At 40.2% G+C, this 12,359-nt stretch overlaps 1 protein-coding gene across 1 annotated transcript in view; it reads right to left on the bottom strand.

Annotated features, from left to right (window-relative positions):
* AK8 (adenylate kinase 8) overlaps positions 1-12,359 on the bottom strand; it is a gene marked incomplete at both ends in the record, with an annotated part of 64,224 nt that overhangs the window by 45,705 nt on the left and 6,160 nt on the right. Inside the window, 3 exons of the mRNA XM_084219855.1 lie at positions 473-554; positions 6,192-6,260; positions 11,700-11,813. Of these exons, the coding sequence (XP_084075981.1) occupies positions 473-554; positions 6,192-6,260; positions 11,700-11,813 (265 nt within the window). The remainder of the gene's footprint in view (positions 1-472; positions 555-6,191; positions 6,261-11,699; positions 11,814-12,359) is intronic.

Below are 12,359 nucleotides of genomic sequence, written 5' to 3' on the forward strand. Positions count from 1 at the left end.
GGGCAGCTGTCAAGGTCTGTAAAACATTCCACCCCAAACCAGCCAGAATCCAGCCCCACTCTGAAAGGTCAAGCTTAAAATCATCATGTTTCCACTTCACTTGGTGAAATTTACATTCCCTAATTCAACAGAAGCATAAGTTTGTGTTTAGCACATGAGGAACTGGTGTAGTCTGAGAATAAAAGCTGATTTTTAGAGATGGAAGTCAGGAGCAAAGACACTTTTAGCTGCTCAAACCCACTTGGTGTAGGGTCTGGAATTTACAGAGCTCTGATGTGGAAGGAGAAAAGGCTGTGAAAGACAGGGCTTAAAATCTCCCAGGTTACCTCAGGCTTTCAACCCTACTGAAATATTGTTCTGTCTGGTGACTCTGTCTCCAGCATTGCTATTGAATTTATTGAGGATTTTTTGAGACAAACCCTTCCAGTCTTTGCTCCTGGATGCAATCACACACAAACCTTGTCCTGCTTACCAACATGCCTAGGAAAAATGCCAGATGACTGCAGCATCCATGCCTGCTCCTGGTTTTCAGGGAAGCCTTCCAAAATCCATCCCTACTGAACAAAAACACGAAACAGTTAGTCATCCTGGAAGAGAAAAAAAAAAACAAAATTCACACTAAATCTCAGCGCTGTTTACACAAAAATTACCTCATTCTGATCCTTTCTCATGGATGCTTGTGAGAGAAGAAAGCAAACATGGAGCACTGATATTTTTGTGAAATGCATGCACTGCCACACAGCAATGGGAACTTATGGATTGTAGCAATTTTATTTTTTTTTTCATTTTTCAATCTTCAAAATAAAAACAAACCAACTTCTATCTTGAATAAAAACAACCCAAAACAATTTCTACAGTTTTGAAATATTCAAAAGGATACCAGTCCACAGTGTGTATATATATATATTAAAAAAAAATGGAGCTAAACAAATCTAAAGACAGATTTAATGCCAAGAATACTGAGGAAAATATGCATGCTTTCATTATTTTCTTAAATTATACAGGAAAATTCACAGTAATGGAACCAGCATTCCCAGAGCTAATGAAGCAACAGAGCAAAAGAAAGAAAAAAGAAAAAAGAGCTTTTTGCTCCCTTAAGTCCTTGTTATAGCCAGCTAAGTGTTGGATTGAGCATCTTTAAAAAAACATTTACAGATCTGTGAAATACCGACAGAGAGCTGCAGCCTCACTCAGTTTTTGTCTGATGCAGTATTTGAAATCTAATCCACTTCCCACATCTGAATCTTCTGAGCTCTCCCTAATTTATCTGTCAGTTACCTGAGCACACAAGTCCTTGCTGTTCTATCCCACCCCTCAAAATAACTTTGTGATTCCTCAGGAAATCTGGGAGCCATCTTTGTGCTGAAATAAAGGAGATATTTTAAATATTGCATTAGCTGGCAATCATTCTCAGCTCCCATATAAATCTGGGGCTCTGTCAGGGTGGGGTCCAAAGGTTCTTCAAGTATTTCAGGGAAATCTATCTCCAGGACTTCTGTGGGAGGGAATGGGCCATTCCAATTACACAAGAAAATAGAGCAGACTATTTAAAATTCCTTAATTAGCCTGGTTTCAGGAACATGTCATCCTGCTGACAGATGTAGAAAATACCAGACTCAAGTAACTGCAAGCCATTTTTGCCACTCCCAGTGTTTGCTCTGCCAAATTAGAATGAACCACTGGCTAAGGTCACACAGGTGCTGAGAAATCAATTTATCCCTTGGGACTTGCAGAAGGCAAAGCTGAACAATGTTTGTAGTGCTATGCCAGGAACTTCAGCACTAGTTTGGAATATACTGTGTACAAAATACATATATATAGGGCCAGATCTTCCAGGGAGAAATGGCATCTGAGGTCTGATGGCAAATAAATCGATTTATTTACACAGACTGCAAATCTGTCTTGTTTTCTCCACTCCGAGTGCAACATTTTTTGAAACTATAACAAAAAAAAATTTTAAAAAACCCGAAAATTGCCCCACAAAACCTGAAGTCACTACTGCTTACGGCTCAAATCACATAACGTGCAACAGGCAGTAAAAACAATACTGTAACAATAACCAATCCATACTTTTAACACTCCACATAAAACTTCAAGAGGTTTACACACAAATTTCAAAGGTCCTTAAAACAGGCAATAAGCAAAAAGTTTGGGCTATTTAGGAAAATAAAGCTCAATAAACATCTCCCTGCAGAAAATATATTTTAAGGCATTAAACAAATGCAAAACCAACACACATTCCAAAAACAGTGAGCATTTTGGAGCTGACTTCCAAAGGTCTCCGAGTTGCAGGGTATCAGTCAGTCCCTAATTAGAATATATTATCCATCTACTTGACACTTCAGTGAAATGTCTATTCCAGCACAGAGCTGCAGCTTTGTTCAGAACAGGTTTATTGATATTCTGCTGCACTGCCTCTCCATACCCCCAGTGGCTTGGTTCTGTTTTATCACACATCAAAAAGGCCGTATGCTCAGGGCACCCCATGCACAGCTCAGAGCTGGAGGTCTGAACAGCTGCAAGTAGTGTGCTATCACAGGAGGGACAAGCTCCAAGCAGATGTCACAGATAAAATAAAAAAAAAGAAAAAAAAAAGGAGAGGGAAAAAAAAAAGAGTGAAAAGGGAGTGTGGCTTGGGAACGGAGCAAGAGGAAGGAAGACACAGCAGAGCAAGACCTGACTTAAAATATGCCTATCATGCTTTATGCAAACACTGGTCTTTTTTTGCCCTCCTGACTGTCATTAAAGTGTAATTAAGAACTTCACATGATAAATTTGTTTCTTTAAGAAGCCATCTCTTTTTTTTTTTTTTTTTGTTCTTGATAGCAGTAACCTTCTATCCAGGCATGGATTGCACCTTAACACACCAAGGCTGGAACAAAGGCTGAAAGTGAGAAATTCCATGGTGCCTGCACTCTGTGGTCACTGCTCCCTCTCTTCCAGCTGGGAGCCTCCCCCCTTTCCCACCTGAGCCCTGCAAACAGAGATTCTGCTGCTCCTCGGAGACCCAGGCCATGCTGGAAAATCAGCAGCAAGGAAGCACTTTCAAAGGCATGACTTTTCCTCTCCAGACTTCAGGAATCTGGAGAAAAGGACATGCTCAAGGTCATTCCCAAATGTAAACCTCCTCAGCTATGATACCAAGCCTACAGACTTTCACACTTTCCACCACAACAATACTGACTAGGGTATTCAAGTTCCCTCCTGTTATTTGACCTGTACATCCTCCATAATTTTTTTTTTAATTACCAAATCCAAAATTGACTCTGACTTTGAATAAAGGAAGAGAAACAGCAGAAAGAAATAATGCTGAATTACGTGGCACATCAGGAAAAAAAAAATCTTAGCTGGAGGCATAAAGGTCATGAATACAGATTTTTTAGGAAAACAAGCAATCACAACAGTTTTTCCACATTATTATTCAGTGGTTTTGAATAAGTATTACATGGTTTTCACTCCCAAATAAAGAAAGGGGTCAGGAAATAACACACACATCAAAAAAATAATATCAGTAATGGCTTTGCCAGTAGGGATCTAAAATTCTGGAGATTTTCAGAGCACAGCAGACTGAGCAGTGCAGTAGAAATACTGACAAGCCAGCTCTTGCAGCCCATCAACATGAGCAGTATGGATGATGGGAAATGCTCAAACCTTGCCAAATTTCCAATTAGAAAGGAACCTCTTATGCCCCACGTTAGTTCTGTCAGTGGAGTAATGTTTTAAAAAGTTCCATTCTTCTCAGAAAACAGAAAATGTGGTGAACAGGCAGATTCTCTCCCTGGATAAATCTTTGTACCATCGCTTTGTTTGCATGGAATTTCACAGAGAAAATATTATTGCCTTTAGCTACCAAGGTAAAACCAAACAGAACCAATTGAGGTAAAACCAAACAGAACCAATCCAGGTAAAACTAAACAGAGCCACTGTTCTCTTGGCCTTCCCTTTCACAAAAAAACCCCAATCTCAACTCATTCTGCCACTCTGTGTGACTCACTGGCCTAAGCTTGGTTTCTAAAGATCCTAACCCTGCAGGAAGGTGGCTCAGCTCTCCCTCAAACACATCCTGAGCAATCTCTCTCCACCCCATGAATTCCCAGCAGTCAGAGGGGCTGCAGCCAAGCTGTGCTAACCCTGCAAGATGAAAATTCTCTGTATCAGCCTCACAAGTGCCAGGCTCTAACATAATGCCTGCAATAAGTTTCCTCTGTGTGTGCTGCAAGACCTCCCCACCTGATCCCTCACTGTCCTGACTGGGTTTGTGTTACAAGAACACATAACACAGGGCCTCAGCAGAGCTGTTGATCAATAAAAATGTTCTCCTTAGAGAATGCCAGTGACATCTATAAACCTGTGAGTGTCAAAACAACGGCACAAAAAATCCTGTATTCCTACTGTCAGTGGGATGAAAGCTGCACAATTAATGCCAAGGCAATGACACCACAAGGAGAAATAAAACAAGCAGCTGGTGGTACTGTGGTCCAACATGCTGCTCCTAATCTGTGAACATTTTCAGTGAAAACATGCTGACTCATGTTTTGAAAGAAATGGCATAAATCTGGTCAGTGATGTAAAAACCCTACAGCATTAATTCTATTTTGAGTTACAAGCAGAAAATATTACACTAAAAATGCATAGATCCCCTTTCAAAGGAGAAAATAATCAGTGGTCACTTTGTGTGTATCTATCTATTAATGTAAAGGTTTTTAATAAGCATCACACCTTTGAAAAACAAATCATGTGGTTTTCCTAAAACCAGTTGAAACCTCAGCTGGGTTGATTACATCCACTCCATTCTTGCTGAATGTCAAGGAAGCTTCGTGAAGGTTTTTTCCCCCCCTGGGTCTGTAAGACACCCAGCACTGATTCAGTGCTGCTGGTGACAACAACAGGAACATAAAATGCAGGCAGGACTCCATGCAGCTGGTGGCATTTTAACCACCTTGTCACCTTACTCATACATGACCTAATACTTAAAATAACTCGCTGAGAAATCCATCCCTCATTATTGACAGGAGAACTAAAGCCATGCCAACAATTATAGAAAGCACAGGGGGAAAAAAAGATGGAAAATCAGGTGGATGCAGCCTGTGGAGAGTGATGGATTTTGCTTGTACACTGACAGTAAAACTCACTTAACAAACACTGGGAAAAGTAGCTGCTGAAAACATGTATTCTTTTAATCAGGGAAAGAGACCTATGTAAAAGGATTAGTATTTTTGAGAGGTTTTAGAGCTCTTATAAGAGAACTAAAAATACCACACAAACAAGACAGTATACCATGTGTGGTTTTAAACAGGTTCTCCTGTCAGCTGAAGGGCCTAGGTCCTGTGGGGGTATATTACAAATAAAGAATACATTGAGTCCTTCCAGATACATAATCAGGAGTGCTAAGTAACTGTAATGACTTAAAATGAAGTAAAAGAGCTCAGCTAAAAAGACCTTCAAGGAAAACCAGACAGAGTCATATAATTCAAGCACAGTGAACAGCTATACGAAGTTTAATTCTGCTTTGCAAATTCAACATTAAAAGGTCAATTATAGAGTGAGGTCTGCAATGTTTTATGAAGAAAAGTTGATACCATTTAGGATTTCTGCAAATCCCTTTACTTCTTCTTTCCAAGGATCAAAAAAAATCATTATTTCAGTCTCCCAGATGATGAAACATGGAGCAAGAAATACAGGATGCCACAGATTTGAACACAACTAAACCTATTCAAGCTAAGAGTGAAAACATTAATTATTACCCAGAAGACAATGTATTCAAATGCAGTATTTCCCAACACAGGAAGAAAAAAGAGATCCAACCAGAAATAAAACTGAAATCAGTAACGTTAAGACTCTTTTACTCAAGAAGAGCCAAAACCTTAACAATATTGATTTCTATCTATTTTCTGTTTATCTTTTTTGTCCACTCCATCTCTGCCAGTTGCCCCAGGCAATCAACAAAGCTCTGCTTGTTCAGCCTTTGATCATCTCCGTGCTGGAAGATTAGCATATGCATACTCTCATCCTCCCCTTTATCCTGTTAATAAAGCTCCAAACTCCCTCCGCTGATGTTCAAGAAAGCAACTGGCTCGGGAGCCCCGATGATTTGCCCCCATTCCCTGCTCTGCTCAGGACTTGGAATGCTAAATACCAGGCACGAGTTGTGTAAGTGCTTATCCAGCAGCCCTCTGAGGAGCAATTCTTACTTGTTTGATGCAGTCCACGTTTGACAGACGTTCCTGGATCAGATTGGCCCAAAGCGCGTTGGGAATTTTCTAAAGAAAGAACAAAAAAAAAAAAAAAAAAGAGAAAAAGAAAAAAAGGGCTGAATATTCACAATTGAGTTCAAAAGGAATTTTACCATGCAGGCACGTTGTGGTTAAAGGTGAAGTGAGATGTCTTCCTGGAAATAAAGAAATAAATAATTCCGTGCGAGTCCCGGGTCATTAACATGAGTTAATGACAAAGAGTTAATAAGGGCACAAAAATCAGTGTTAAAGGGAAGCTGAGCACAGAGCATGAACACCCATGGGGGTTTTGCACACTGGCACGGAAGCAGTGCCAAGTTCTGCACATTGACACACACACATTGGACATCAGACCTGCAAGGGGATCCAGAAGAACATCACATCCACAAAGCATCCTTTTAACCACGAGGATCTGACCCCTGACTGCTCCCTGTGGCAGAGGGCTCAGCATCAGGGACCTGCCAGCTCTCAGTGGCACAAACAGAACCTCAGACACTGAGCAAACAACACAAAGAGCCTGACTTTCAGGAGGTTTGTTTCATAGCTTCAAGTAGCTCTCATCATCCAAAAGGTTTATTTAAAATGTATTTTGCAGTAGAACTTAGTTTATTTTTAAACTCAGGACTGTGAAATGGGATGGAATACCCAGATTTTCAAAGTGCTGTTTAGTTCTGTAACTGCTGCTTTGCCCATCTCTAAAGATGTTTTGTAAGAAGGTATTGGATATAAGACAGAAGAACACAGTTCCTATAGAGATCAGCACCCCTCAACATTTCTTCCATTGTGTTTGATTTCCTAACAAGAAATCAGCAAAACTCTCCTTTCCTTCTAGCAAGAATTTGCTCCACTATCCTGTTAATTTAGGCTTTCATTCTATGCTGAACTTGGTTAAACTCTGAGTTAGCCAGTTGAACTCAAAGTCTAAACTTCTGTCCATGCAGCTCATGACAGCCATTAATCATTTCAATAAATGCCTTATTTAGTCTGTCATTATTGATAAAATGAATACTCAGAAAAAAACAACCTGCAAGCAGATTCTCTACCTCCCAATTAAAACAAATTATCTTTCACTTAACAATGTGAGCTTGACTCTCTGTTCCCTTTAGTTCCATACCTGTGGCTTCTCATGTCTTTTTCCAAACCACTTTGAAGGGTATAAAGCTAAAAATGAGTAATTCTTCAGGCTGGGAGAGGTAGATTGGGCAGGAATCAGATGCTTTTCTGCATTCAAGATAATCTTTCAACTTTTTTTTCCAATCTACATATTTTTTCTAATCAAATTGCTGCTAATTGTTAATAATTAGACAATTGTCTTTTAATAAGACAATTAATTACATTACTGCTCAACTAATCCTGGAACTCATGGCATCTGGAAAAAATATTCTTTGGAGCAACTCCTTTGAACTTCAATTCATACAATGAGAAAATCTGGCTGACGATGTGGGAACATTTCACAAAATCATCTTCAATAGACGATGAAACAATTTCACGAGGAGTGGTGGAAACGGTCCCAACAGAAGGCACTTTGAAGGAGGGTGGAGAAAGTGCTGCAGCACACACAGCAGAGCCCAGGTGGCCCAGGCAGGCAGGGTTTGCTTTTGTTTCTCTCTTTTGTCCCCAGCTCTCAGCGCCTCTCCTCACATCAGCCAGCGCTGGGGCAGGTAGCGGAGCAGGAGGGAAGGAAATTGCCGGGTTTGTTGAGAGCCAGCAGGTCCCCAGGGTGCTTTGTCAGAGCCTCCTGCAGCCCCTGACTGCTGGAACCTGTCACCTTCCAAAGGGGCACCACGCTGCTCCCGGGGACAGCCAGGGCCTGCCTGCTCCTTTCATGTGTCATGTCAAACCAGGCTGCTCGCTGCTGGGGGCTGCTCTGCTCTGCCTTGCCAAACCAATTTACACCAAATTTATCCTCCCTTCTCTCCGTGCAGTGGTGTTCTTACTGCTGCCTTTGGAGTGGGCTTTGCTGCACAAAAACAGCCAAGGACACGCATTCAGGTATTTCAGTGTTTGAGCTCCTTCTGCTCTCTGTGGCTCCATTCCAGTCTCATTTCCTGGGCAGTTTTTCCCCCCACTGAGCAGTGGCCTACAAAATCATTTTCAATAGGCTGCTTGCAGAATGCCTAATTATTCCACTAGAAATCAGGATATCTGGTACATATCAGGCAGCCCATTTATAATTTATCTCTCATAAACACATAAATATATGGTGAGCCTGGGAGATGGGATTCCATCCCAGAAATCTGCAATAATGGACACACATTTGGTAAAAGCCAAACCACACCTTACCCCCAGAGCTGTCCCATACTCAGAGCAGGTAAAGGAAAAGCTGCTGTGGGATTTTGGTCCTGTTCAGACCACTTTTCTATCCATGCTGGTTTAATCACTATTTCCATACTTGCTGAAAAACTGTACCCACTCATGGTTAATTTTAAATATTCCATGTTATTTCAAGAACATCATACTTCAATTTCCATGCCTGGTCCAATCAGAATTATATTTCATTCCCCTTTCATAAAATTCCCACACTTGTTTTGTAGGGCAGCTCTTTCAGTAGACATTTTTCTTGGAAGTTTTGCTCTGAAAACAGCTTCAGCCAAAAACTTCTGGCTTCTCCAAATTGGCACCTCGGAGAGAACAGCAACCAAGTTTGAAGAAATTTACTTTAGGATCCTGAGTATCATGAATGTTTAGATTCAGTTTGTTCAGATAAATACACATGAAAGGCTGGTCTTTTTTGGATACACAAACCTGGAACAGTTTCTTTTTGTTCCTTCAGAGCAGCTTACCCTGGAATAGGTTGGAATGCTGACCATGCATTGTTAAGGATGCCTTGGATTTATTTTTCTCTTCTATTTTATTTCTTTTTAAAAAGCACAGGGACGTGACACAACTCTGGAGCAGTTTGAAGTTATTAGGTGTTATGCAAACACCTTAACTGCAATTTAGTGTAGCATAAGGAGCACACCCATCTCATGAACCCACAATTACCACAGTTGTTTCAACTTCTTATTTTATCCAGTTAACAGGAAAAGTGAAACATGCAATAGCTCATCATTAGACTTCACTATAGGAAAACCTGAAGATGCCTCCTATTAACATTATAATAACTAGAGATGAGGGAATAATTTGCAATGATTTATCCAAAAATGTAGCCTCTTTTTCTGTTCATGGAATATTTATTGGTAGCTTGTGGTTCTTCAATTTACTGAATATTCAAAAATATCTGACTTCTTTTTAGAGTATTTTTACATGCAGAACGATCACATTTTGCTTTGAACACTCAGTATTTAAAATTCACTACCTGAGCTGTGCTCATTAGTAAGTGGCCAGGTATGTGTGGGTGAATGATTGCTTGTCCAACTCGAAAAATGGAGCTTCAGAGAGCAATAATGGATTTTAAAAGTGCCTTCCATGGCTTCCTGTGCCAGGAAAACCCAAATGCTTTCATGGGTGAACACAAAAGAGATGAAAGCTTGGCTGAAGGTAGGTGAAATGAGCAGGTAGAATATGTGAACAAACATTTGCAGAGCTTTTTGCAGCATTTGCCTAGATCCAGTGACATTGGCCAAGTGACCTCAGACTGCCTGACCTCTGGCTCTGGGGTTAATGCAGCCACAGCAGCCTTAGGAGGGAGAAACAACATCAAATTGTGTTCATGATCTGCACACCAGACTCTCCAAAAACCACAGCCTTAGCTCCTGCTTTTCCTCTTCATTTATTAAATTGCTTTGGCCAGGACTACAACTTTTTAATGCCCTGGTTATATCCAAACTCATGAAAAAGCTCTTTTTCTGCTCCTGAACAGACATCCCAGCCTAGAGGAAACCAGGAGCTCCCTCCTAATTCCAGGAGTTACATTCAGAGAAACAAACTCACATAAAAGAACAAAATTACTTAGTGAAAACCTCCTCCTAGGGTCTAAAAATCAAATCCAAAGGCAAACTGCTCAGTGCTGAACCACCAGCAGCCTCTGCTCTGCAGGCCCTCTTCACTACCTGATTAGCCTTGACATTTTTGACTTTCATCTTCCACACCATCCATCTTTTTAAATCAAATAAGCCCAAAAGGACACCCTTGAAAGTGCATCTGTGTAGTCTGAAATATGTTAATAATTACAGTAATTAAACCAAAGGGAATTTTTGTTTTAAATTCTCCCCCTCCAAGTATAAATTTATGAACCTATCAAAACAATCTTTAATAATTAGAACTAAGATTTCAAAGTACATATTCTCAGTAAGAATAATTCCATATCACCCCAGCCAAATGCAAACATTTTTGCCAGTGAGTTCAGGGAGTTCAGTGAACTCTTTCCTCTCAGATCTTGAAGTGTGCTACTTGAGGCATCTCCAAACTTCATTCACTTACCCAGTATTTTAGTCAATTTTATAAACACTTCCCTATTTTAGCCTAATTTTCTAAGGAAAAAGCCCTAACCTGTGTATCACACCATTTGCCATCTCAGTAAATTACAAATCTGCTGGCCAATTCCAATTCTAAATTGGATTTAGCAGGGGTGTAGAATTCCTACGGACAGGAAATTGCTTCAATTTTTATGAAAATGGGTGATAAGGGACAAATTATGAACTTAAACTAGTGGACTTGTTAAAGAAAGTCACAAAAAACCAGACTCTTTCCAGTCTATTTCTCATGGAATGCCTTGACACTGGAGAAAGGAATCAGCCAAAAAGGCAGGAATCAGATGTTTCTCTGTATTCAGGACAACCTTTCAATGTGTTTTTCCAATCTGACACTAATTTTTAATAATAAAACAATTAATTACATTACTGATCAACTAATCCTGGGAGTCATGACACCTGGGAAAAAATGTTCTTTGAACATCAATTAGGATGCCCACAATGAATGGATTTAAAAATCTGACTGGAGCAACTCAGGTGCACAGAATTGGGGAAAATTCGGCAATCTGAGTCAGCTGCTCCTGCCTCAGCTTGAGAGCTTCCAGGGCTGTCAGGAGCTGACTGGATTGTCATCCTCCTTTTGAGTTAATGCACCAAGTAAGTTATTTGTGTCATGCTACAGAGAAATCAAGCATGCACAACTAAGTAGCACTGTCAGATCAAAAAAAAGTTCTTTGTGTACATATTTTCCAGAGCATTTTGTACCAAAGGAGACCTCAGAGATTAATGCTTATTTTATTGAGATTATCAAACATGCCCAGATAGAAGACACTGTGTTTAATAATAGAATGGAGCATTCTCTAGACTGGATTGTGCATTCCTGGATTTTTCCCAGTTCTCTGCTTGTTCCAAGGTTGGTATTTTCAAGACTTCCTTGACTTTGCATTGCCTCCCTCTCCTGCCCCTGCTCTCTGTCCTGACACACCAATGTACAACACAGAGAGAAGAGAGTCTTTACTCTCATCTGCTCAGCTCAGCAGTGGAAATCATGGGAATGCCACATAATTCCTGTTCTGTGACACGAGAACAACTGTTATTATATTCTCTTACACACCTGGTTTCTTTCTTTATATGCCTTTGCTTCCTCTGTCTGCCTTAATACTTCCTTGAATAACAAAGTCTCCTGAGAGACACGTATGGCATTGAAATGTTTACAAAGCCACATTGCCTGAGGGGAGAGAAAAAAATACAGGTTGAAATATTTGGAAAGAAAATGAAGCATTTTTTTTCAGAAGGCTGCAGAAAGATAGAGCTTTCCTAGCCATACATTTAAGTACACAGACATATATAAGCAACTTAAAGTAGTTTCTTATAAAGATGTTCAAGAGTATCCAGCTTTGAATAACGACTTTTTAATCTCCTGTACTTTAACACAGAATTTAAAGAAGGAAATATTGTTCCTACCATGCCCTCACCAGCATCACCTGCCGTTTCTGAAGTTCAAATGCAACTCTGACCTTTGCATTTAACAGTGCCAGTGGACGTGAGATAACTGACCATGCAAATGGAGCAATTCACAGCAAGGGAACACCACGAATGTGTAATTAATTTACTTCCCCCAGGCTAATTAATCCTGCTAAAAGGCTGGGAAAACAAGGCAGGCAGAATTCTGTTGTATTCCAGTAGTTTCACTACCTGAGTGAGTTCTCACAAACCTCACTTGAAAATATCTATTTAACCTGTGGTGTAACACCCAGGTGTACCCCTCAGGAAT

Source organism: Fringilla coelebs, assembly GCF_963513975.1.
Source record: "Fringilla coelebs genome assembly, chromosome: 21".
In the NCBI taxonomy this organism is placed as follows: domain Eukaryota; kingdom Metazoa; phylum Chordata; class Aves; order Passeriformes; family Fringillidae; genus Fringilla; species Fringilla coelebs.